The 27,930-nt window shown below is 43.8% G+C and overlaps 3 protein-coding genes across 5 annotated transcripts in view; all 3 read right to left on the reverse strand.

Annotated features, from left to right (window-relative positions):
• The window catches only part of LOC123752455 (uncharacterized), a 524,100-nt gene that overhangs the window by 31,666 nt on the left and 464,504 nt on the right, over positions 1-27,930 (reverse strand). The window lies entirely within an intron of this gene.
• On the reverse strand, positions 83-18,865 carry LOC123752453 (PPE family protein PPE10-like). Its single transcript, XM_069302744.1, has 2 exons — positions 18,729-18,865; positions 83-620 (listed from the first exon to the last, which is right to left on the reverse strand). The coding sequence occupies exons 1-2, from the start codon at positions 18,863-18,865 to the stop codon at positions 83-85; spliced, it is 675 nt and encodes a 224-aa protein (XP_069158845.1).
• Positions 26,978-27,544, reverse strand: LOC138351115 (uncharacterized). The gene has a single exon (XM_069302745.1). The coding sequence runs from the start codon at positions 27,542-27,544 to the stop codon at positions 26,978-26,980; it is 567 nt and encodes a 188-aa protein (XP_069158846.1).

Genomic DNA, 27,930 nt, shown 5'->3' on the forward strand with positions numbered 1-27,930 from the left:
GAGATCTAATTACTGTAAAGCATTACATTCTACACTAGACATTACAATTACAAAACAGCGATTAATATTCAAAGAGTAATGTTCAATATTGCACAGTCCTATACTCGAGACCAATGCTGGACCGTCCAGTGCTCGACAGACCAATGCTGGACCGTCCAGTGCTCGACAGACCAATGCTGGACCGTCCAGTGCTCGACTGACCAATGCTGGACCGTCCAGTGCTCGACTGACCAATGCTGGACCGTCCAGTGCTCGACTGACCAATGCTGGACCGTCCAGTGCTCGACTGACCAATGCTGGACCGTCCAGTGCTCGACTGACCAATGCTGGACCGTCCAGTGCTCGACTGACCAATGCTGGACCGTCCAGTGCTCGACTGACCAATGCTGGACCGTCCAGTGCTCGACTGACCAATGCTGGACCGTCCAGTGCTCGACTGACCAATGCTGGACCGTCCAGTGCTCGACTGACCAATGCTGGACCGTCCAGTGCTCGACTGACCAATGCTGGACCGTCCAGTGCTCGACTGACCAATGCTGGACCGTCCAGTGCTCGACTGACCAATGCTGGACCGTCCAGTGCTCGACTGACCAATGCTGGACCGTCCAGTGCTCGACTGACTAATACAAAATTAACCAATAACTTAGAGTAATACCATACTCCACAATAGCCAACGTACAAAAGTCAATAGTACAATAGCACCACTCAAATTATACTCAAGACCTCAAATCTTAACTAGCAAATTGACAGCCTAGTTTTTCATCCGGAACTTTAAATTTAGCAACGAGCAGTAACCGGACTGGCACTGGTATATTTATCCGGCCCAGGGTCTGGTGTGGACTCTGCCAATATTTGTGCTGAGAGCGAGCAAGCGCAGTAATAGCCTTCCTCTTTACACTGCTCTGCCCCTTCTGTCTGGCTGGCCTATTTTTAGTCATATTCCACTTGCATGCTAAATATTTTGTTTTATTCATTTCCCCCCTTCGCCAATGGTATCAAATGGATCACCTGGTTGAAAGAGTCAGCGTTTTTAATGAACTTCAATCACCTTTTCAAGAATCTAACGTGAAGGGAAAATTGGGTTGAATATTTGAAAACTCACGAATGTAGTCCTGGTTGATTCCAGACAAAAATGGTTCCTTTCTCAAGACATTCAGACGGGAAATATACACAAAAAATCTCTCCTCCTAGAGAGCTTCAGCTTCCTAGAACACAGGTAAAACACACTCTTAACTGCAGGACTTCAGTCACCTAGAACCAGTGGCATGCATAATTAAGAAGCAAGGCAAAACTTGCTTGCCCCATACAACAAGATTTCCTTCTGAGTGAAAATGTTTTTATACAATTGAATTTAATAATAACTAAATAGAGTATTCTGTATTTGTTTTTGTTTTTTAGGAGGGACTCAGATTTTCAAGTTGGATTTACCGCTCGAAAAATCTCTCCCTCAAACACGCAACATATTTGCCGTAACCTCGTTCCACCCTTTTCGCAGAATAAAATAATAAGTCAAGGTCAGACGAAAGATGTATAAACATAATTTAACGTGTTATTATCCACTTTTTTTCCAATAGATTGTAAATACAGTTCAGATCACAATTAAGATGTTGCGGAAAGCATTCTGATGCTAGAATGCTCCCTCAGTAATATTTGTTACCATCAACGAGTATAATTAATTTTGGAAGAAATTTTGGCATTACCAGTTCATGAAATTAAACCATAAATCCATATATGTAACACAGTAATTAGCTAAATGTTTCTTTGTTTCAGAGTTTTGTAGACTATTAAACTCATCATAATACTATTTGAATGATGACACTAGCATTTTTGAATAATATAATATATTAATAATTGGAATGAACTTGTTTCGAATGTATTAGATTTCATTATGAAAAAAAAGGCAACACGGCATGAGGCTACTGTCATCTTGCCAGCTCTCAAGCGTCTAGTGGAACTTGAATGAATGAATGAATTTTTAGGGGTAAGGACCAAACCATTTCGACTATATAGCACTTGGAAAGGGTCAGGATAAGGATTTGGGATGGGACGGGAAGGAGGAATGGCGCCCAACCACTTTCACGCTCGGGGGATTGAACGCCGACCTGCCTGAAGCGAGACCGTCGCTCTACCGTCCAGCCCAAGTGGTTGGACTTGAGAAATGATGTGATGCTGTAAGAATTTTAAGATTTGCCCCCAAACTTAAAGTGCAATCGTAAATAGAGGTAATAGTTAGGCACGTCTTCAGTTTGCAATTTGTTTGGAAGGCTTCCAGATGTGTAGATTTGTCACGTGTTTGGGTAGGGGAAGGTAAGGGAACGGTCAGGAGAAAGCGCCAAGCTATTACAACTGTATAGCACTCGGAAGAGATCAGGATAAGGATTTGGGATATGACGGGGGGGTGGGGGAGACATGTTTGGGTAACGTAATTATGATTAGGAAGCGCTAAGCAATTATGTCTATTTAACACTTGCAAGAGCTCTGAGGACGTGAAGGGTGTGGACGGAGAGAAGGAATTGTGCCCAACCATTTGGACCATCGGAGATCGAACACCGACCCGCAAGAAGCGAGACCACCGCTGTACCGATGAATCCAAGTGGTTGGGAAGTGTTTAAATATATAAGAATATTGTGTAATCTTCAGAGGAAGCCAGAATATTACAGCAAAGTTACTGGTCAGTTTGCTAGTAAGCCAAGAAGAATCCCATTGTACTGTTGAAAATGGAGAGTTAAAATATTTTGTTACTCTCTATGTTAATGGAATTAATAAAGAATTATTAATATCTATACTTCAGCTTCATCAATGATCTTAACTGTGTCATTTGCCGCCTCCTAGCAATATATTTTACACAACACGACACTGCCAAGAACACGGGTGAAAACGTCAGCTAGTCCAGGACTATGGCCATGACAACGGAAGTAAAAACTTGTCCTAGTCCACGACTACTACGACGAGATGCGCACAGCCTCGTGGGGTGAGACCCACTAACAGGAGTTACCTTGCCTCACTTCCCTTATTTTATATGAACAACTGAACCTCATGTCATTTGCCTTACCTCACGGGGTTGTAAAAAATGTAATCACGTTCTCTTATGCGTATCTTCAAGTAAATTGAAACTATTTCATTCGCTGTTGACCAACGGTTACAGGAGGGTTATAGAGTAGGGGGAAGTGTCAGAGAGAGAGAGAGAGAGAGAGAGAGAGAGAGAGAGAGAGAGAGAGAGAGAGAGAAAGGTGTAGTTACAGTGATCGAGAGAGAGGCGTAGTTAGAGGGGATAGTGAGAGGGGTAATACCTACAGGGAGAGGGGAGGAAGTTACAGGGATAGATACAAGGGGATGGGGCCGATAAATGTATAGACAGGAAGCGTAACTATTTGTACCATTCCATAAACTTATTCAGTCTATCCTCCCTTTTAAGGCTTCCCTCTTTTAACTCAGTCGACTACAGCTTTAAAATGGCTGGCCTTTAGTGCACTTAAAAGCTTCGTAATTCTGACTCTTTTCGAACAGGGCAACATTGGCATCGATTAGCTTTGTAGCTTGTGTTGCTGTGAAAGCTTCCGGTTGATGTTCAGTTGTTCTTGAGAATAGTCTTTCCTCACAGCTTTAAAAAAATAAAAAAACTTTCTACCATTTTTGTGCATACTCAAGACTCTCCTGAAGACTTGTATTTTCCTTAGTTTGTCACAGTATTCCTCTAAATGTAATATTGTCCTACCCCAAAAACTTTCTCATCTGTTGTCTCAAGATATTGTCAGCGCAAACACCTCATCTACACCAACATTTTGCAGCCCTCTGATATTAAACAAAGTCAAATAAGTTGTTAAACAATTATTTTATTTTGTAACCTTAATGAAATCAACATGCAAGTCATTAATCAACGTGTTCACTGGAGTATCTATCACATGACTATCACTCGACAACCTATCTCGTTTTCTATGCGTGAGTCGTCGGTAGGTTAAGTTAGGTCAAGTTCCTGTGTTTTAGTACACTTTTTTCTATCCGTTGTAGCAGCTCGAGAAGACGGGATACATAAACACTCATCTGGTGCCTAGTCCCATGTATCCTGACAGGATTACGGCTGGTGTGTGTGCACCAGAGGCTAAAGCCACACCCTGTTAAACTCTATAACCTAATCCCTACTCTATAATGCACTCGGCAATTGGGAACCTTCCTATCAAATTCATATATACTATAAATCCACACTAAATGAGAATTTGTCGGTAAAACACCTCAATAAGGAGGGGAAAATAAATGTATAACTGCATGATAAGTTGGTGATAAATCCTTTGCTTGGTTTCAATTGACAGTTAACATACCATTTAATATATTTATTACAATAAAAATATTCTCAAACAATATATATGTCGTACCTAGTAGCCAGAACGCACTTCTCGGCCTACTATGCAAGGCACGATTTGCCTAATAGGCCGACTGATTTTCTTTATTTTCAATAAATTGTTTGCAAATAGCTTATATGAATTATTATTATATTATATTAAGAACATAAATTATTGACTAAATTTTGTTAGGTTAGGTTAAGATTAGGTTAGGTTAGGTTAGGGTTGGTTAGGTTCGGTCATATATCTACGTTAGTTTTAACTAAAATTGACAAAAACTAACTCGTAATGAAATGGATAGCTTTATCATTTCATAAGAAAAAAATATAAAAATATTTAAATTCAGGAAAACTTGGCTTATTAGGCAAATCGGGCCTTGCATAGTAGGCCAAGAACTGCATTCTAGATACTAGGTACAACTTATATATATATATATATATATATATATATATATATATATATATATATATATATATATATATATATATATATATAATATATATATATATATAATAATATAAATGAAAACTCCACACCGCAGAAGGATTCGAACCCAGATAGCTAGGAGCGCTATGCACCTTAGCATACCTGGTACCTTAACCACTAGACCAGCATGACTACAAAAATCTTGGTAGTCGTCAGACTATTTATCCAAGATCCGAAGGTGCTCGGTGATCAGTTTGGGCCTAGATATTTTATAGAATCACGTCACTGTGTGGGGCACGACTACCAACATTTTTGTAGAGTCGTGCTGGTCTAGTGGTTAAGGTACCAGGTACGCCAAGGTGCATAGCGCTCCAAGCTATCAGGGTTCGAATCCTTCTGGGGTGAGGTTTTTTCAGTCGCACATTCGCTTGGGGACCATTCAACCTTGTTCGCATATATATTTATATGCGAACGAATATATATATATGTGACGAATAAGACGTCATATAAGGAAAGGAAAAATGCCATGCAACCTCTGAGTCAACTAACACAACACTTGTACCCCCTATTAGACTATTTTACAGGAACTTCTTTTCGACGGCTCATAAAACGGAGGAAAGTATCCTGAAAGATATTATTAATAGGAACGTTATCCCTACAGACAAAAATCAGAAAATAGAATTGACAATTTACTATAAAAACAAGAAAACGGCCAACCTACTCATGGAAAAACTCCCCAGACACCAAACAGAACGCCTTGAAGGAAACCAACGTCGTCTATGATTTCACATGCCCACTTGGGGACTGTAAACCCCAAAGTTCTCAATATATAGGCAAGACAACAACGTTTTGGGTGGGTTATCACCTTACCCAAAAACATTTGTTATATCACCTCACCCAAAACGAATATAAGCATGATATATGTAAACCTTTCTTTGAAAATGTCAGAAACCCTTGCAAAACGCTTTTAGGCGTCAGACAATGAATAAAAAATGAGAAAATGAACTTTGGAGAGTTAATATTTCAATTACGTTTTTTTTCACTGTCGGGGTAAGAAATATCGAGAAGATTCGTGTTAGAATCATTAATCTTACCCTTTCGGTCATATTTATGTTTGCAAAAATGACAGCTAGCAAAATATATATGTATATTTTATATAATATATATATATATATATATATATATATATATATATATATATATATATATATATATATATATATATATATATATATAATGCTACAATATAAAAGACGAGAATATATTCCCGTTGTTTATAGTCAGGCAACGAGAACATTCTCAAACCGATAAACATTGGTAAAAATTTATTACGTGGATTTGTCTGATTGTAAAAATTAAGTGATTGTTGCGTCAGAACTGTAGAACACCAGTTCCTATCCGAATCTTTCGACCACTTCACATAGCTCGTCCTCATAAAGGCCAAAGTCAATTCCATGCATCCGCCAACCCCCCCCCCCCCCTGTTTATGAATGAAAAAATAGTTTACACACGACTCACAACTGATGACGTTCGAACACTTCTTGAACAAGTATTTCACTAACGACTTTTATTTCGAACCACAACGCTGTAACTGTTTCACCCACGTACTACAAATACTAATAATGGCCAACAGAGCCTAAACACCGAACCTAACCAATGCCTAAATATACACACACTATGCTAATATATACCAATATTAATTTAAATTTGAGAAATCGTATTTTGAATGAAGAGTATGTTTAAATTGATGAATGTGTCTTTGGGGTCGACCGTTGGAAGGAATTGACTTGGAGTGAGGACGGGTTGATGTTTCATGGCAGGAGTAGCAGACTGTTTGGTCTGAGCAGCGATGCTCGTCACTAACACCACATACACCTATATACTTTTTAACATGTACAATTTAACCAACTATTCGTCAGCACCAACCATACCTATACCAGAAGATTTGGTACAATAACCAGCACAAGTGGTAACGGAATGTTATTGCTTACATTGGAAATGTATGCAATTAAATTTCGTTATTGGTCATTGACTTAAAATGAAGTCAGCATTCATACAATGGCATTACTAAGAGGGTTTATAATTTAATTTGCTAAGATGTTTTTGGCACCGTTATTAGGTGACCAATTGCTTTATAAATACACACAGATAAGCACCGGAAAGCGGAATGTAGATTGCGACTATCAACACATCAAAAATAATCTTTATTTTATCAACCCAAAACAGAAGTTGGTCAAACCGGAAGTGACACAGCGCTATCACAAAGCCGGACCAAACTGTTCACAAATCTGGAGATCTTCCAAGAAGTCCCTAAACTTTGAGCGCTAAATTAGTCTATCTGTTATCCTCTAGCCAGCCAGAGAAACATAAAGAATCCCTCCCCCCCCCCCATATTGCTAAGTCGGAGAAGCACCACTTCTCTCTCTCCGGTAAACAAAGTGTTGGAGCCAGCAGACGCCATTAATAATTGCACTTTGGAGCGTGATTAAATATTATTTATCGAACTTCGTAATCAGTTAATTCCATTATTGTGTTATGGGGGAGGGGTGTTTTGGTGATGGGGAGGGCTCTTTTGGTGATGGGGGGAGGGCTCTTTTGGTGATGGTGGAGGGTTGTTTGGTGATGGAGGGCTCTTTTGGTGATGGGGGGGGCTCTTTTGGTGAGGGGGAGGGCTCTTTCGGTGATGGGGAGGGCTCTTTCGGTGATATGGGTGGCTCTTTTGGTGATATGGGGGGCTCTTTTGGTGATGGGGGAGGGCTCTTTTGGTGATGGGGGGAGGGCTCTTTTGGTGATGGGGGAGGGCTCTTTTGGTGATGGGGGAGGGCTCTTTTGGTGATGGGGGGAGGGCTCTTTTGGTGATGGGGGGAGGGCTCTTTTGGTGATGGGGGGAGGGCTCTTTTGGTGATGGGGGGAGGGCTCTTTTGGTGATGGGGGGAGGGCTCTTTTGGTGATGGGGGGAGGGCTCTTTTGGTGATGGGGGGAGGGCTCTTTTGGTGATGGGTGGAGGGCTCTTTTGGTGATGGAGAGGGGCTCTTTTGGTGATGGAGAGGGGCTCTTTTGGTGATGGAGAGGGGCTCTTTTGGTGATGGAGAGGGGCTCTTTTGGTGATGGAGAGGGGCTCTTTTGGTGATGGAGAGGGGCTCTTTTGGTGATGGAGAGGGGCTCTTTTGGTGATGGAGAGGGGCTCTTTTGGTGATGGAGAGGGGCTCTTTTGGTGATGGGGAGGGGCTCTTTTGGTGATGGGGAGGGCTCATTTGGTGATGGGGAGGGCTCCTTTGGTGGGAAGGGTTTGATTTGCTGATGAGGAGGGCTACTTTGGTGATTAGGAGGGGCTGTTATGGCACTGTAGAGAGTCATTACAGTAATGGGGAGGACTAAGGCTGAGGGGAGGGGTGTTACAGTGACGGGGGAGGGCTGTTACAGTGACGGGGGAGGGCTGCTACAGTGACGGGGGAGGGCTGTTACAGTGACGGGGGAGGGCTGTTACAGTGACGGGGGAGGGCTGCTACAGTGACGGGGGAGGGCTGCTACAGTGACGGGGGAGGGCTGCTACAGTGACGGGGGAGGGCTGCTACAGTGACGGGGGAGGGCTGCTACAGTGACGGGGGAGGGCTGCTACAGTGACGGGGGAGGGCTGCTACAGTGACGGGGGCGGGCTGCTACAGTGACGGGGGGTAGCGTGAAATTTGGGAATTATTAAATGTGAGAACAGGTTGTCTTAAGAGCATAGTCTCGTTCCTAGACCAAACGCCTCCAAATCGGACGCTTGTCAGTGTGTGAGAATGGGTCTGTCTCCCCCCCATAGCAACAGACATTTAACATGTACAAAACCTGGTTCATGAAAAAGTGAACATAGAATGAAAACGGGAGCTTCCTTTTATATTTTCTGTCTGTTTTAGGCCATTTTTTATTTTAACATAGGTGGGTTCAGGAGCAGATGTCGTCTGACTGAGAGCAGGTTGAGAGCTTCTCCATGCCAGAGCTCATGGCAAGCCTTAATTATAGTAGATTTATTTCCCTGGAACAGGACCCGACAGTCGGTTTTACTCCCAGGTCCCCAGATGCCGCTGGGCGTACAGAGGCCAACAGTTGAGGATTGGCCCGTTGGGGACTCGTTGAAGCAATACACCCACAGTTTTGTCATAGTGATAAAATTGTGTCACGCGGTTATATTCGAGGGAATGTGTCGTGTGTGTGTGTGTGTGTGTGTGTGTGTGTGTGTGTGTGTGTGTGTGTATGTGTGTGTGTACTCGCCTAGTTGTGCTTGCGGAGGTTGAGTTTCGGCTCTTTGGCTCCGCCTCTAAACCGTCAATCAACAGGTTTACAGGTTCCTAAGCCTACTGGGCTTTATCATATCCACACTTGAAACTGTATCTAGTCAGCTTCCACCACATCACTTCCTAATGCATTCAGTTTATTAACTACGCTGACACAAATTTTTTTTAATGTGTTTATGGCATATTTGGGCACTAAATTTCCTCGTGTGTTCCCTAGTGCGTGTGCCCCTAGTGTTAAATAAACTGCCTTTGTCTATCTTATCAATTCCTTTTCTAAAAGGAATTTGATAGCGTATACACCATCTTGTATGGGGTGATCATGTCCCCCCTAACTCTCCTGTCTTCCAGCGACTTGAGGTATAATTTCCGTAGTCTCTGCTCATAGTTTATGCCCCTCAGCTCGGGCACTAGCCTTGTGTCAAACCTCTAAGCCTTCTCCAATTTAGTTTTATGCTTGACTAGATATGGACTACATGCTGGAGCTGCATACTCCAGGATTGGTCCAACATACGTGGTGTACAAGGTTGTGAATGATTCCTTACACAAGTTTCTAAAGGCCGTTCTTATGTTGGCCATCCTGGCATATGCCGCTGATGTTATCCTCATGATATGGGCTTCAGGGGACAGGTCTGGCGTGATATCAACCCCCAAGTCTGTCTCTCTGACTCGAAGAATTTCATCCCCCTAAATGATTGTGTGTGTGTGTGTGTGTGTGTGTGTGTGTGTGTGTGTGTGTGTGTGTGTGTGTGTGTGTGTGTGTGCGTGTGCGCGTGCGTGTGCGCGTGCGTGCGTGCATGCGTGACTAGGTCAGCTACTGACCTTCCCCAGGATGCGGCACACAAGAGCTGTCAAGTGCCCCAGGTGCCTGTTTACGGCCAGGTGACCACACGCGAGGGGTAATGAAACGCTGCCAATTTCGTTCTGCCCCGGCAAGGATTCGAACCTGGGACCTAAACGACTGTGAATCGAAGACGTGCACCGTTATACGAAGCCCTCGACCTCTGGCTGTCTTACTGTCTCTATAACTCTTTCTGTGTGCGCGTTTTTCTCTCTCACTTTCTCTCGCCTTTCTCTTCCTCTTGCTCTCTCTCTCACCCCTCTCTCTCTTCTCTCACTGCCTCTCACTCCCTCCCCTCCCTCAGCCGTCCCTCACAAGGCGTGTCTGGCGCTGCGTGATGTATCTTAACTGTTCAATAAACGTCATAACCTGGAAGGGTGAGAGGGAGGAGGGCTGTACGTCACTGGCCTCAATACTCACCCCTTCCACCCCCTCCCTCATTCTTCCCCCTCCCCTCCCTCATTCTTCCCCCCCTCCCTCATTCTTCCCCCCCCCTCCCTCATTCTTGCCTCCTTCTTTCATTTATCTCCCCCTCCCTCATTTTTTCCCTCCTCCGCTCTTTCACCACCTTTTCCAACTCTGTTTTCTCTCATTCTCTCTCACAACGAGTCCCCATTAGATACCAATTCCTTTGTTCCCCTCTCGGCTTCCACCGCCCCTTACCACTATATACTCCCCATACACACACACATTCTCTCCTCCTGCGCTCGCTCGCTCCCCCCCCCCCTCTCCCCCCCTCTCTCCCCCCCCCCCCCCCCTCTCCTCTCTCCTCTCTCTCTCTCTCTCTCTCTCTCTCTCTCTCTCTCTCTCTCTCTCTCTCTCTCTCTCCCCCTCTCCCCCCCCTCTCTCCCCCCCTCTCCCCCCCCCTCTCCCCCCCCTCTCCCCCCCTCTCCCCCCCCTCTCCCCCCCCTCTCCCCCCCTCTCCCCCCCCTCCCTCCCCTCCCTCCCCTCCCTCCCCTCCCTCGCTCCCCGCTCCCCGCTCCCTTTCACTCCCTCCCCCTCCCTTCCACTCTGCCCCCCCCCCGGTACCTCCACATCTCATACAAGAGGCATTGTCAGCGCCTTGTAAATCTTTCGCTGCGTCGCTCTACCTGCCGATTATAATTAAATAATCCAGGGGATACCATAATATATATTTTTCGCCTCTGTATCGGGTCGCGTCGCATGATAAGCTAGCGCCACCTATTGTCGTCGCGCGCAACTAATGGCGCGAGCGTGTGTATGCTTCAGGCTGCGTAACGAATATCTCGCTCGCTTATACACAACATTCGTGTTATGTATGTCGTAGTGTTTAGATTTTCAGGGTAACAAGGCTCTCACGGGGCGAGGGGAGGGGGAGAGGCTTCGTTAAGCGAGATTTACCTGGCGGTAATTAGATTAATCAACACTATTAAGTATCTGATTGGCTATTAATATGGCATTACGTTAAAGCCTGAATAATCCACGCTGTGATTGACGGTGAAAATTTCCGTAAACTAAGAGCAGGCAATTGGCGACAAATCTTACGATATGCTTGTAATATATCATGTTTCAAGACAACATAAACTAGCTGCGCTTTCTTAGTAGAAATACAATTTTGTGTTGTTAGTGTAGTTTTGAGCGCAGGGAAGCCTTCCAATTACAGTGTGTTCCATAGTTGGCGTCGGTGAGGAATCTTGGGAGTTATGGAAATGACGGAAGGATCAGTTTTATGGAGCAGACGAGGGGGGAACTGCTCTAATTTGTCAGGCCTTTGGGGGGGGACACGTCGGTTCCCTTGAACGACTGGTTGCAGGTCGCTCGCTGTGCCCTGTGGCCACGACACGTCGGTTCACTTGAACGACTGGTTGCAGGTCGCTCGCTGTGCCCTGTGGCCACGACACGTCGGTTCACTTGAACGACTGGTTGCAGGTCGCTCGCCGTGCCCTGTGGCCACGACACGTCGGTCTGTACGTCAGTCATCCTTCTCCCTCACCCGTTCACTGGGATCCAGATATTGGGCTCTGGGGGTCCTTCTCTCGCAGAACTTTATTCTACAGGGGAAGGATGCTGGCATCCTCCCCTGGCATCGTCTGGTATATATATGCTTTTCAAGTGACTCATCCTGGGATCCTTCTTTGTGATCCTTTGATAGGGGTACTTGTCTGGCATCCTTCTCACAGCATCCTCACAGCATCCTACTATGAGATCCTTCTATGTTACCCTAGGCTCTGCTTTTCATGTGAGCCTTCTGTTGGAGCTTCGTCACTGGACCCTGCACCAGGATACCTGTAATGGCCCTGAAAGACTTGCTGAAACCCTCAACAGGAGGAGGAGGGTACAGGATGAGATTCATGAGGACAAACCATGTTAGTTCTGGCTTCTCGTTCACTCCTAGGAACGGTGCAAGTCTTGTATGGTCTTAATGACCACCTGTGACGATCCCCAAGCCAGCATAGCTCATCCTCCCACTCCTCCTCCCCCCTCTTCCTCATCCTCCCCCTCTTCATCCTCCTGTTATACACACAAGCAGAAAGATCCTCGTTGATTCCTCGGCTGAGTGCAGTGTAGATAAGGAAGAACAGATAACCACCATAAATAGAAAATAGATTAACACGTAAACAAAATACAAGGAAATGGATGTTTCATTGGGAGCGATGAAGCAAAAGGAGAGGTGGTGAGAGTGTAAAAGGGGGAGGGGAGAGGAGAAGGGGAAGAGTGTAAGGGTGGAGAGGGAGAGGGAAGGAGTGGGAGAGAGAAATAAGTATATCAATAGACTAAAACCTGGTTAAGTTGTAATGAGATTGAGAGAAGTGCATTCGTTATCCCATTACATGCAGGAGCGATACTTGAATACCTAAGTGGAAAACCTGGGACATATGGAGACAGGGCACGGAGACAGGGCACGGAGACAGGGCACGGAGACAGGGCACGGAGACAGGGCACGGAGACAGGGCACGGAGACAGGGCACGGAGACAGGGCACGGAGACAGGGCACGGAGACAGGGCACGGAGACAGGGCACGGAGACAGGGCACGGAGACAGGGCACGGAGACAGGGCACGGAGACAGGGCACGGAGACAGGGCACGGAGACAGAGAGAGGGAGGGGGGGGGTAGACACACAGGAGATGTACAAACAGGATGACAAGTGAGCTTACCAGTCACGTGTCCATGGAACACAGAAGGCAAGAACAGCACACAACATATTACTCATGTCACTAGGGCTGGACCCCTCTCCCCTCATGTACAGTGTCGTCCCCTCACCTGTCTCCCCTCACCTCTCCCCCCCCTCACTTCCCTCCCTCACCACCACCACCTTACATATCCCTCACCCCCCTTTCCCCTGGTTCCAGGTTTCTCCTGATAATATTAATTTCGTAATCCCCTTCTCTCCTCGTCTACTTCTCCCCTCACTCCCCTCTTTTTCCCCTTTTTCCTCGCTTCCTCTCTCCATCCCCTCACCGGACACAAGACAACTGAGGGGTCGCCAGCTCGTCCTGCCGTCGCGTGAGGGAAGACCTATCCGGTTGTCTTAGCAACAGAGGGGACATGGGAGTGGACGAGCGGGGGAAACTAGCCGAGATGGTTTAACTCACAAGGGGAAATTGTGTGCTCTGACCGGTGACAAACTCGACAATTTGCCGTGTTTTGTTGCGTTGAAGCCAGGCTCGTTGACCCCCGGCGGAGGAGAGGTAGTTCCCGCTGACCTGACTTGCTGAGGGAGCTTAATTGACCGTGTCGACCAGAGAGGGGAAGGCTAACTTGACTGTGTCGACCAGAAGGGGGAGGCTAACTTGACCGTGTCGACCAGAGAGGGGAAGGCTAACTTGACCGTGTCGACCAGAGAGGGGGAAGGCTAACTTGACCGTGTCGACCAGAGAGGGGAGGCTAACTTGACCGTGTCGACCAGAGAGGGGAGGCTAACTTAGATGGTCATCCCTGCGAGGACACTGACCGAGCCAGGATTCATAAAGTATATATGCAGTCCCTTCCGAAACCTGTGCATCTGTGGCAGCGTTGTTTACATTCATAAAACAATTTAGGCACTTCGAAGCACTACGAGGTTATTTATAGCAGTAATAACCATCGCTTACAAGGTAGTGTAGCTTGTCAATTCTTTCATGAAGGCAAACACAGCTGTCATGACAGGAAGAGATGTATAGGTTTCGTAAGCGGTTGTGTAAATGCTTCATGAATCCTGGCCTTTTTTTTCAGCAAGCCTGAGAGGAGAATCTTTCGAGCAGGAATGGGGCTCGAACCAGCGTCTTGGGACATCGCTAACGAGCGTCTTAATCCATCAGTACACGATATGCAAAATATTATATGACCTTATATAACCATGGGTTAAAGCGGGCGTCTGCAAGGTTATCTAGATACACAGGTTCGATCCCAATCCTGCTCCAGAGATTATTTTCTCCAAGATATATTTTGTTGTGACTTCATAGTGACTATGCAGCGAGGCGAAGCTTGCCCGGCATCTGTTATCGCGTGAAAAGAAACCGGTTTTGCAGCGTCAAGCAACTGAGGGGAAATAGGCTGAAGAAACCAGACACTAACTGAGCATGTCAGCCAAGGGGGCAAAAATGAAAAGCTAACTTGACGACCAGAGTCCAGAGAGGGGAAAAGAAACTGAGGCTGACCCTCTTAGCCAACAATTTGGGGAAGGAGGGGGAGAGCGGGGGAAGGGGTGATGGGGCGAGGGGAGGGAGACTGAGCGAGGGTGATAGCTCCTTCACGTCTGGAGAGATGATGAACGAGGAAGGTCCGTCCTGTGCCGGGGTACCGAGATAAATTTTTGTGTGATGCAGCAGGAGTGGAGAAAACCCACCCGCCGCCGCCTCCATTCACCCCACACCGTTGGGGAGTTGGTCCCCCTTCCCCTGTGGGGAGTGGTTGCTCATCCACACAACCCGCCTCCCCCTTGGGGGTAGAAAAGCTGGTCCACAACCCCCCCTGTGGAGAGAGTTAGCTGGTTTACTCCCCATGTGAGGTAGGTAACTAGTTCACACCCAATGCGCAGTGGGATGACTGTTCCAAGCTTGTCATTGTTTCGAAAGAAACAAGTTTCCTGAGAGGGAAAACAAATCAATTTTGTCGTGTGATCCTTCCTGAGTCAAACATTGCAGAGTATCTTATTCTCTTAATGAGTGCTAATAATAAAAACAATCTTCACCTGTGATTGCAGTTCTCACAATTGCAATGATTTTATTGTTATACTTTGGGAAGCTCATTGTTTGAGAGTAGTGTGGTGTTTGTCACAGGGAAAAACAGAACTCCACCTTCAGGGGCGACGTACACAGAGAAGGGTAGCCCACTTCTCGGTGTGTGTGTATATACAGAGTTTACTTTTGTCCTGGACCGTGTTCAGGACAAACCGTATACATGATACTTGGTCAGTAAGCTGTTGTGCTCGTCTTAATAACCCTCCAGACAATCAGACAATCAAACTTAGACAATCAGACAATCTATTTTGTATATATAAATTGGCAGTTGGTGGGGTTTTGCATTGGACTTAGGTCTTATAGGTCTTAATAGGTCTTATAAGTCCAATGCAAAACCCCACCAACTGCCAATTTATATATACAAAATAGATTGTCTGATTGTCTAAGTTTAGAAGCCAAGACCTGGATTCATCAAGCAGTTACTCAAGAACTTGTGAAACTGTATACATCTCTTCTCAACAACCCGTCCTCAGGCGAGGCTCCATGTATAGTTAGGCGTAGGTTAGGTTTGGTTTTTAGTTTTTTTGGTCGCCTTTTTTGTAATTTTAGGACGTGGGGTGAAGCATTTACAGAGCTGCGATTCGAGCAAAAGTGGTGGTCATTTCTTTGGTACTGGGAAACCCCTCACGGATTTCCTCACTTATCAGACACCACTCATAATTTCCTCGCTGCTAGGTAAAGTACTCACAGGATCTCATTGATTTTCAATCTCATAAAGATTTCCTCATTGATACATCGCGTTAGTGTGATTAATTACTCTGTGTATTGTATTGAGCGTTTTCATTCATAAACATGGGGTTTAAACGGTTTGTTTAACGAGCATTTAACCGCCGTTGCTGAGCACGGACTGTTTCTCAATCTTTAGCGGCTTTGTTTACATCAAATACTTTGTTGTTAAGACCATATTATTCGAAGCGTTCCTGTCTATTAGGAGAGAAATTACCGATTCCCTCAGGCCAGAAAGCACCAGTATAAATGTCCTTGAATTATTTAGATCCGGAACCTATCTCTATGGGGAAGCACAAAACATGGACCAGACTGTGCGACACAGTGGTTGCCAGGATCAGGTTGGGTTACCGTTACCTGTGGCAGATGGCTACAGGTGACACATCTCCCAGTCCTGAGCATTCCAAGTGCAAACTCGATGAACAGGAACTGGGGCATTATCTCCCACACTCCATCATCGAATGTCCAGTCATTAGACCCTTCAAACCTGCCGGTATGAGGCACCTGGAGCTTTGCCCTCACTTTATCAACTCATTACCATAGGTTCATAATGCACTCAAAGTTGATCATTGCAGGCCCAGGATGATGCTGTATGACTAACCATCCTGTCAGATTGGGATATTTTAGCATCACGTAGCTGGCTCTTGACCCACTATGCAGCCCTTCACGTAGTCGAGAGAAGCTACGTACCTGCAGCTGTACCTACATATTTTAATGAAAGAATAGTTCATATTGACTATCCTGCTAGAGAGAGAGAGAGAATGCGAATGACCGGAGTGACAGAAGGAGGGGCGAGGCAAAGAGAGAAGAGGGGACAGGGAGGGAGATGAGGGGACAGGGAAAGAGGGAAGAGAAAAAAAAAGGTGGACATGGAAATGTACGATCACCGCCGGATACCCCATCTTGCCCACTATATATATAGTTGGGGACAAATAGTGTGTCACTCAGTCACAGCCCCGCTCCTGTGCCAGGTAATCCACTACGGGCTCACCATAGCCCGTGCTACTTGGAACTTTTTGTTCCCAGTAGCTGAAACTCGACCAACCGTGTGTCAAGAAATTGCGATATACAGAAAAATATCGCATGGAGACAATTATTAGTTAAATGGTTGCTGGCCATATATGGATCCACTGTACGCAATTTTGACCTTGACGGTGAAGAATGATCATTGGAACATTGTCGTTGATTTAAAGCCTCGAAGTTGATTTGAAGTTTAACGTTCATTTCCTGTCTCTTGATAAAAAATCTGTCTCAAAATCCTTAGTTTCTAACCCAGAATGCAAAACAGGGTTTTGGGTTATACATAAAAATATCTTATACCTAATTGGATTGAACTCGTTTACATTTGAATGTTCGATGTCAATGTTCAATGTGTTCAGTTTTCTCATTGAACTCGTCGGTAATATGAGATGGGGCGCTACCAAGGGTTACTCAGCCATCATATGGAAAACAAAAATACAAAATATAAGCGATAAGGAACGGAAAATGTGAAATAACGAAGAAGACAGATATTAGAAAACAATGAAAAAAAGGCACAAAACTGAAGGGGGGAAAAAAAACAGAAAATGAGAAAGGTTGAACAAACACAAAATGAGGAAAGAATGGACGAAAGACAAAAACAGGAATTAGTGAAAAGAAGAACCCATGAGAGAACAGGTGAACATAAAATACAGTGCGGGGAAAATTGTGAACAAAAGACTTGACCTGGTGAACACACAAGACTTGCCTCATAAAGTCCTGGAGGTCGCAGTAAGTTAGTGGGACTTAGGTTGGTGCCAGAGACGTATAACAGGCAATCATGGGGGATCAAATTTAACTTAGTAAGAAAACTCGCGCGTTTCATTCCTCGCCATGATGGACTCGTGAAACTTTAAGTGGCCTTGCTTTGTTTGTGTCGCCTTGTTTATGTCGCCTTGTTTTGTTTGTGTCGCCTTGTTTATGTCGCCTTGTTTTGTTTGTGTCGCCTTGTTTATGTCGCCTTGTTTTGTTTGTGTCGCCTTGTTTTGTTTGTGTCGCATTGTTTTGTTTGTGTCGCCTTGTTTTGTTTGTGTCGCATTGTTTTGTTTGTGTCGCCTTGTTTATGTCGCCTTGTTTTGTTTGTGTCGCCTTGTTTATGTCGCCTTGTTTTGTTTGTGTCGCCTTGTTTATGTCGCCTTGTTTTGTTTGTGTCGCCTTGTTTTGTTTGTGTCGCATTGTTTTGTTTGTGTCGCCTTGTTTTGTTTGTGTCGCCTTGTTTATGTCGCCTTGTTTTGTTTGTGTCGCCTTGTTTATGTCGCCTTGTTTTGTTTGTGTCGCCTTGTTTTGATTGTGCACCCTACAACTTGTGGAAACTCTGAGTTATGGCTCCTCACTTGCTGAAAAATATATATATTTTTTTTTTGGGGGGGGGGTTCTTCAGCCCTGTAAGTGTTCTCAACACTTCCTTCATGGACTTAATTTTTTTGAGGGGGGGGGGAGGGTTACTCTTTTGGCTGGAGTTTTATTATTCTGGCTGTGTGTTTTTATTTAGTGGTGTGTGTGTGTGTGTGTAATTATCTAATTGTAGTTACAGGATGAGAGCTACGCTCGTGGTGTCCCGTCTTCCCAGTACTCTGTCACATAACGCTTTGAAACTACTGACGGTTTTGGCCTACACCACCTTCTCACTTAATTTGGTCCAACCGTCTACCACTCGGTTCGCGAAAGAAAACTTTCTAATATTTATTTCTACACCTTTGTTTCCTTTGCTTCAGTCTGTGTCCTCTTCTTCGGGAAGTTGCTGGTTTCAGGAATTCCTCTTTGTCAACTTGATCTATTCCTGTTAGTATTTTGCACGTGGTGATAATATATCAGCTGTTTTTCTTCTATTTTCTAGTTTTGGCATGTTTAACGCCTTTAGTTTCTCCTCGTAACTCTTGATTTCAGTTCCGGAAGCCATTTTGTGGCATGCCGTTGCACCTTTACCATTTTGTCTTGCGTTTCTCAAGATGTGGGCACCATACAACAGCTGCATATTCCAATTTTGGTTTCACAAAAGTCATGAACAGTTTATTTAGTATTTCACCATCCATATAATTAAAAGCAATCTTGAAGTGACGCATACGCACTTCCCACAATGCTCTTTGTGTTCCTCTGGTGACAGCTTACTATCCAAAACCTCCCGTAAGTCTCGTTCTTTGAGTAATTCCTGTCAATATAATTTGTAAGATGAGTGTGGTTTATTTTCTTGGAATCTTCATTCCATAACATGCCATTTATTCACATCGAATCAATCCACACATTGAACACACACACACACACACACACACACACACACACACACACACACACACACACACACACACACACACACACACACACACACACAGAAAGCAAAGAAACTGAACAAAAGGGCATGGAGGAACTTCCGGAATAACAGAACACCAGAAAGCAGAGAGAGATACCAGAGAACCAGGAATGAGTATGTCAGGGTGAGAAGAGAAGCAGACAAAAGTTATGAAACTGATATAGCAAACAAAGCCAAGACCGAACCAAAGCTACTCCACAGTCATATCAGAAGGAAAACAACAGTGAAAGAACAGGTAGTGAAACTTATAACAGGCGAGGACAGGTATACAGAGAATGACAAAAAGGTGTGTGATGAACTCAACAAGAGGTTCCAAGAGGTCTTCACAACAGAACAAGGTGAGGTCACTGTGCTAGGAGAAAGGGACGTAAACCAGGCGGCCTTGGAAGAGTTTGTAATTACGAGAGAGGAGGTCAAGAGACACCTGCTGGATCTGGATGTTAGAAAGGCTGTTGGTCCAGACGGGATCTCGCCATGGGTACTGAAAGTGTGTGCAGAGGCACTTTGCTTGCCGCTCTCCATAGTGTATAGTAGGTCACTGGAGACGGGAGACCTACCAGAAATATGGAAGACGGCGAATGTGGTCCCAATATACAAAAAGGGCGACAGGCAAGAGGCACTGAACTACAGGCCAGTATCCTTGACTTGTATACCATGCAAGGTGATGGAGAAGATCGTGAGAAAAAACCTGGTAGCACATCTGGAGAGAAGGGAATTCGTGACAAATCGACAACATGGGTTCAGGGAGGGTAAATCTTGCCTGACTGGCTTAATAGAATTCTATGACCAGGTGACACAGATTAAGCAAGAAAGAGAGGGCTGGGCGGACTGCATTTTCTTGGATTGTCGGAAAGCCTTTGACACAGTACCGCATAAGAGGCTGGTACATAAGCTGGAGAGACAGGCAGGTGTAGCTGGTAAGGTGCTCCAGTGGATAAGGGAGTACCTAAGCAATAGGAAGCAGAGAGTTACGGTGAGGGGTGAGACCTCTGATTGGCGTGAAGTCACCAGTGGAGTCCCACAGGGCTCTGTACTCGGTCCTATCTTGTTTCTGATATATGTAAATGATCTCCTGGAGGGTATAGATTCATTTCTCTTAATGTTTGCGGATGATGCCGAAATTATGAGAAGGATTAAGACAGAAGAGGACTGTTTGAGGCTTCAAGAAGACCTAGACAAACTGAAGGAATGGTCGAACAAGTGGTTGTTAGAGTTCAACCCAACCAAATGTAATGTAATGAAGATAGGTGTAGAGAGCAGGAGGCCAAATACAAGGTATCATCTGGGAGAGGAAATCCTTCAGGAGTCGGAGAAAGAAAAAGTCTTGGGAGTTGATATCACGCCAGACCTGTCTCCTGCAGCACATATCAAGAGGATAACATCAACGGCATATGCCAGGCTGGCCAACATACGAACGGCATTCAGAACTTTGTATACCACATATGTCAGGCCAATTCTGGAGTATGCAGCCCCAGCATGGTGTCCATATCTAGTCAAGGATAAGACTAAACTGGAAAAGGTTCAAAGATTTGCCACCAGACTAGTACCCGAGCTGAGAGGTATGAGCTACGAGGAGAGACTGCGGGAATTGAACCTCACTTCGCTGGAAGACAGAAGAGTTAGGGGGGACATGATCACTACATTCAAGATTCTCAAGGGAATTGATAGGGTAGATAAAGACAGGCTATTTAACACAAGGGGCACACGCACAAGGGGACACAGGTGTAAACTGAGCGCCCAAATGAGCCACAGAGATATTAGAAAGAACATTTTTAGTGTCAGAGTGGTTGACAAATGGAATGCATTATGAAGTGATGTGGTGGAGGCTGACTCCATACACAGTTTCAAGTGTAGATATGATAGAGCCCAATAGGCTCAGGAATCTGTACACCTGTTGATTGACGGTTGAGAGGCGAGACCAAAGAGCCAGAGCTCAACCCCCGCAAACACAACTAGGTGAGTACACACACACACACACACACACACTGTGTGTGTGTGTACTCACCTAGTTGTGCTTTCGTTGATTGAGCTCTGACTCTTTGGTCCCACCTCTCAACTGTCAATCAACTGTTTTACAGATTCCTGAGCCTACTTGGCTCCATCATATCTAAATTTGAGACTGTGTATGGAGTCAGCCTCCACCACATCACTGCCTAATGCTTTCCATCTGTTAACTTCTCTTGACACTGTAAAAGTTCTTTCTAACGTTCCTGGGCTCATTTGTGTACTCAGTCTCCACCTGTGTCCCCTTGTTCGCGTACCACCCATATTAACAGTTTATCCTTATGTAATCTGCCAATTCCTCTGAGGATTTTGTAGGTAGTGATCATGTGTCTCCTTACTCTTGTGTCTTCCAGTGTCGTGAGGTGCATTTCACGCAGCCTTTCCTCGTAACTCATGCCCCTTAGTTCTGGCATTAGCCTAGTGGCATACCTCTGAACTTTTTCCAGTTTCGTCTTGTGTTTGACAAGGTACGGGCTCCATGCTGGGGCCGCATACTTTAGGACTAGTCTTACATATGTGGTATACAACGTTCTGAATGATTCCTTACACAGGTTCCCGAAGGCAGTTCTGATGTTAGCCAGCCTCGCATACGCCGCAGATGTCATTCTTTTTATGTGGGCTTCTGGAGACAGGTTTGGGGTGATATCAACTAGATCTTTCTCTCTGTCCGTTTCATGAAGGACTTCATCTCCCATTCGGTATCCTGTGTCTGGCCTCCTGTTTCCACCGCCTAGTTTCATTACCTTGCATTTACTCGGGTTGAACTTTAGTAGGTCAAAAGTAGTTTAGAAGTTTGTGTGTGTGTGTTTGTGTGTGTTTGTGTGTGTGTGTGTGTTTGTGTGTGTGTGTGTGTTTGTGTGTGTGTGTGTGTGTTCGATTCTGAGTATTTGTGGTACCTTTCGTTAGGAACTCCCGACTGTGATGAACGCACATTGTCAAGTTTACAGTTTTAATAAACCCTTGTTCGTAGTCCATTGTCACTGTTGCTGCCGTTCTGGCGCTATATTTGATTTTTCGTCTTTGATGTACTGTTACAGTTTTGTCAAACTGTTGGTGTTTCGCTGTGGGTAACTGCTGGTACTGCTATATGGTTGTGGTTGACTATTGGTATTGTTGTCCTGAGTGGGACAGTACAACGAGACTGGGAGTATACCCCTGGACTTGATAATATACCTCATTTCCTGAGAATATATCCATGGGCCTGGGAGTATATCACTCGGCCTGAGAACACACCTCTGGACGGCAGTGTGTTCCTCCTGGCGCGGAAGGAGACCACTTCCCTGAAATTAAGCTTAAGATATAATGTGGAATGAATTAAGTGACTATAACGAAATTATATGCTGTGTATTATATGTACTTCTATGTAGGGCTGACCTCTACACTGTTTCCTCTCGTGATTTCGTCCTGCGTTATATTTGTCAGATGCAGGTTTTTCACATTTCATTTGTACAAAAATTAATTGTGTCCTGCAAATGTGGTTATTACTTTTACATTGATGTGCAGCTTAGGAGTTAACGGTTTTCTTCGGTGAATGGTGCACTCGCTGAATGGCGATCACAGAGACTAAACTATCTGCCTAAACCATCATGGTGTTATTAATTACTGTTGATTACTCAAAAACGTAATTAATCTTTTTTAAATGGCCTTGCACTTCGAACACAATCACATATGTAGAACTCCTCTTGAGAAATAGGTATTAAGGGATACTATGCTTTGATGTTTATAAATAGTTACTTCCTATCTTCGGTAAATGGTCCCTTAACATGAAAATACAGAAACAGGTGACCCCAGTTGTTCGTGGTATAACCATTGAGATATTTAGTTTACAATTTTCATTAAAATTAGAAGATTTGTAAGAACTCGCGTCGTTACAAAATACAACTGAACTGGAAAGGTATCCAGCAGCGAATATCATACTTTAATTTTTAGATATAAATAGAATAACATTTAGTTTGCATTTTGAATGGCGGAAAATATTAGTAAATATATAGCCCAATACTATTTTCAGGAGTTAAGGAATACTTGCTAATTGCAAGTTTTCCTTAACTCCTGAACCAAACACCTAACAAGCGTCATGGCCACAAAAAACCTCTTAAGGTTCATAAATCTTAAGCTTGACACCAGACCAAAATGACCAGCTGTCAAATGATCATTATAAGGAAACAGGAGGGATTTAGTACCTTATAAGACAAGGTCACAGCTAAGGGAAGTGACTTGGGTTCAATGTACACATTAACACATATTGAGGCCCACATGCACGCTGATTTAGCCCCAATATGGGTAAACATGTGAATTTGTCAGTGCTTAGAGAATTTGTGTCTGCAGTTTGAAATTTATTGGGAGGTAAAATATTCAATACTTGAGATTGAAACTAGTCTCTAATTCCACCAAAATATAGAGAAATTACACTTTTTCAGTACTGGTACCAAAGGGATACACTAAATTAAACCAGCTTTATACTATATTTGTTTATGAGCATTTAAACCCCATCAGAAAATTCTAAACAGTCATATAACTTTTAAATATTTTGTAAATTTGAATTTGCACAAAGAAATTCGAAGTTCACCACTACTGCCTGAAGTTACCTACGGCAGGCAACAATGTCGGCTGCAATTGAAAAAAAAAATCGAACGTAAATATACAGTCTGATGTAGAAATCCGAGCAATACGTATACCAGTGCTTGCAATGTTTGTGTTTGCACGGTGCAACGGACACTGGGTGCAACGCACCTAACCGCCGGTGGCTGTGTGGGTACCACGCTGGACACGCGATCTTGTGGTCCGGGTTCGAGTCCCGGCGCCGGCGAGAAAACGATGGGCAGAGTTTTTCACCCTGATGCACCTGTTACCTAGCAGTAAATAGGTACTTGGGAGTCAGTCAGCTGTCACGGGCTGCTTCCTGCTGGGTGGGTGTGTGTGTGTGTGGTGTGGTGTGGGACAAAAAAATAGTAGTTTGTAACAGTTGATTCATAGTTGAGAGGCGGGCCGAAAGAGCAGAGATCAACCCCCGCAAGCACAACTAGGTGAATACAACTAGGTGAATACATGACTTTATTAAGCCGAAGGACGCGGCTCTGAATACCCGCCTGAGTTCACTGGTGTCAGTAACTCAATACCCGCCTGAGTTCACTGGTGTCAGGAACTCAATACCCGCCTGAGTTCACTGGTGTCAGGAACTCAATACCCGCCTGAGTTCACTGGTGTCAGGAACTCAATACCCGCCTGAGTTCACTGGTGTCAGGAACTCAATACCCGCCTGAGTTCACTGGTGTCAGGAACTCAATACCCGCCTGAGTTCACTGGTGTCAGGAACTCAATACCCGCCTGAGTTCACTGGTGTCAGGAACTCAATACCCGCCTGAGTTCACTGGTGTCAGGAACTCAATACCCGCCTGAGTTCACTGGTGTCAGTAACTCAATACCCGCCTGAGTTCACTGGTGTCAGTAACTCAATACCCGCCTGAGTTCACTTGTGTCAGTAACTCAATACCCGCCTGAGTTCACTGGTGTCAGTAACTCAATACCCGCCTGAGTTCACTGGTGTCAGTAACTCAATACCCGCCTGAGTTCACTGGTGTCAGGAACTCAATACCCGCCTGAGTTCACTGGTGTCAGGAACTCAATACCCGCCTGAGTTCACTGGTGTCAGGAACTCAATACCCGCCTGAGTTCACTGGTGTCAGGAACTCAATACCCGCCTGAGTTCATTTACCCGTCATGTTATCATATACTGAATCGTGAACAAAATAATTATGAATGGACGAGTTATATTTGTATAGTCTTTTTTTGTTATTTAATATGAAAACTCTTTATTTAGTAAACTACAAACCAGATTTTTTTAGGGATAATCTCGCCTTTGAATAAAAATGGGGATAAGGCCTGTGATTATGTATGTATGCATGCATGTATCTATTTATTTGTATAATGTATTTAATTAAGTACAATGCAAATAACTTAATCACGAGCCAGGAAGTATGCAAATTATATTCATATTTCAACAAAACATAAAAAAATTACAAGTTTATAAATAACTACAAAATGGGCTGTCAGACGTCATGATAACTAAACTACTTCATTCAGCTGTAAATTAACATACTTTTTGCTCAAGTTTTCTTACGATTAGTAACATAGAACCTGACAAATATTAAACTTGAAGCTTTGCATAAACATGTGGGCCACTGCATTCAACGTCACAGCTTAAAGTTTGATGCTGGGTTATATTAAATTCTATCACTCTAGAGTTATTATAGACAATCACAATATCTTACTGATCAACTACTATATATATTAAGTGCTGAATATAGCGGAGGATAAAAGCTAATTTTCTGTGAACAAATATAGAAAAGCATATTTTACATTTTATATATATATATATATATATATATATATATATATATATATATATATATATATATATATATATATATATATTGTATGTTGTACCTAGAAGCCCGAACGTCGTACTCGGCCTACTATGCAAGGCCCGATTTGCCTAATAAGCAAAGTTGTCATGAATTAATTGTTTTTCGACTACCTAACTTAACATTTTCTGCTACCTAACCTAACCTAACCTATAAAGATAGGTTAGGTTAGGTAGGGTTGGTTAGGTTCGGTCATATATCTACGTTAATTTTAACTCCAATAAAAAAATTGACTTCATACATAATGAAATGGGTAGCTTTATCATTTCATAAGAAAAAAATTAGCGAAAATATATTATTTCAGGAAAACTTGGCTTATTAGGCAAATCGGGCCTTGCATAGTAGGCTGAGAAGTGCGTTCTGGCTACTAGGTACGACATATATATATATATACATATACATATATATATATATATATATATATATATATATATATATATATATATATATATATATATATATATATATATATATATATATAATATATATAATGTTGTGCCTAGTAGCCAGAATGTCGTACTCGGCCTACTATGCAAGGCCCAATTTGCCTAATAGGCCAGGTTTTCCTGAATTTATATATTTTTCGATTTTTTTCCTATGAAATGATAAATCTGCCTATTTCATTAGGTATAAGTTATTTTGTTTAAATTTAAGTTAAAACTAACGTAGATATATTACCGAACCTAACCTAACCTAACCAAACTTACCTAACCTATATAAACCTAACCTAAACTAACACAACTAAGTCAATAATTTATGTTCCTAATATAATATAATAATAATAACTCAAATAAACTAATTGGAAACAATTGATTGAAAATAAAGAAAATCCCTCGGCCTATTAGGCAAATCGGGCCTTGCATAGCAGGCCGAGTACGACATTCTGGCTACTAGGCACAACATATATATATATATAATATATATATATATATATATATATATATATATATATATATATATATATATATATATATATATAATATATAATATATAATAATGTATTAAAGATTTAAACATTGTCATTCAATTTCATAATTTACTTGGACTCTGGTTTTTCTACAGTTTTGTCTCGAGCTTCAACTAATAAGGTCGTGTTTCTTGCGTTATGGTAATTTACGTTTATGGTTGATTTTTTCTTAGTTGCAAATCAATAGAGAAATTGGCTGCATAAAGAACCACGGATTTTAATATATTGGCAATTTTCTTCTTAACACTAAGGTTCATTGGGAATGGCATTGATGAACATATCAGAGCAGAAGTTGTTAAACACGTGGTACAAAATCTTACTGAAGCGACCATACGAGTCATAAATACTCATACTCTGCCCAAGTAAACCAGAAACAAGCTACACTTAGTGGGCCAGCCAGAGGCTCAGGGCCCGCGCAGGAATTTCCCTGAAACACACACACAAAAGTGATACACAAAGGGAAATGGCACTAACTTCATTTATCAGTGAGAAATATTCGTAAGATTTGCCGCCCTGGGGATATCTTGTGTATAGGAGTCCTCATGACGGAGTGACTCCTCATGGGTGACCTCATGACGGAGTGACTCCTCATGGGTGACCTCATGACGGAGTGACTCCTCATGGGTGACCTCATGACGGAGTGACTCCTCATGGGGGACCTCATGACGGAGTGACTCCTCATGGGGGACCTCATGACGGAGTGACTCCTCATGGGGGACCTCATGACGGAGTGACTCCTCATGGGGGACCTCATGACGGAGTGACTCCTCATGGGGGACCTCATGACGGAGTGACTCCTCATGGGGGACCTCATGACGGAGTGACTCCTCATGGGGGACCTCATGACGGAGTGACTCCTCATGGGGGACCTCATGACGGAGTGACTCCTCATGGGGGACCTCATGACGGAGTGACTCCTCATGGGGGACCTCATGACGGAGTGACTCCTCATGACGGAGTGACTCCTCATGGGGGACCTCATGACGGAGTGACTCCTCATGGGTGACCTCCTGACGGAGTGACTCCTCATGGGGGACCTCATGACGGAGTGACTCCTAAGAGCTCAACACAGATCTTTCTGATTTTCTTTGTGGCACGTTAATTATCTAGAGAAAGATTTAAGTCCAAACGAGAATGTAGCATTTGGAAGGGACGTGAGAACAGGGATCTGGGATAGGAACCGAGGGGAAGGAACGGTGCCCAACTACTTGAGACCATCGGGAATCGAACTCCGTTCTGCCAGGTCCGAGGTCGTTGCATTGCCGACGAGCCAAAAGTAGTAGATACACAAAGCTATGGTGATCTCATCCTGCAGTACATTGTTGCACTCTTTCCGTCTTTGACAAATGTTGCATAACAAAATATCGAATCACAAATTGATTGAAATTGAATTTTCACCGTAAATAAATGTTTCAAGGCCAGAACTTG

Source organism: Procambarus clarkii, chromosome 48, assembly GCF_040958095.1.
Source record: "Procambarus clarkii isolate CNS0578487 chromosome 48, FALCON_Pclarkii_2.0, whole genome shotgun sequence".
NCBI lineage: Eukaryota > Metazoa > Arthropoda > Malacostraca > Decapoda > Cambaridae > Procambarus > Procambarus clarkii.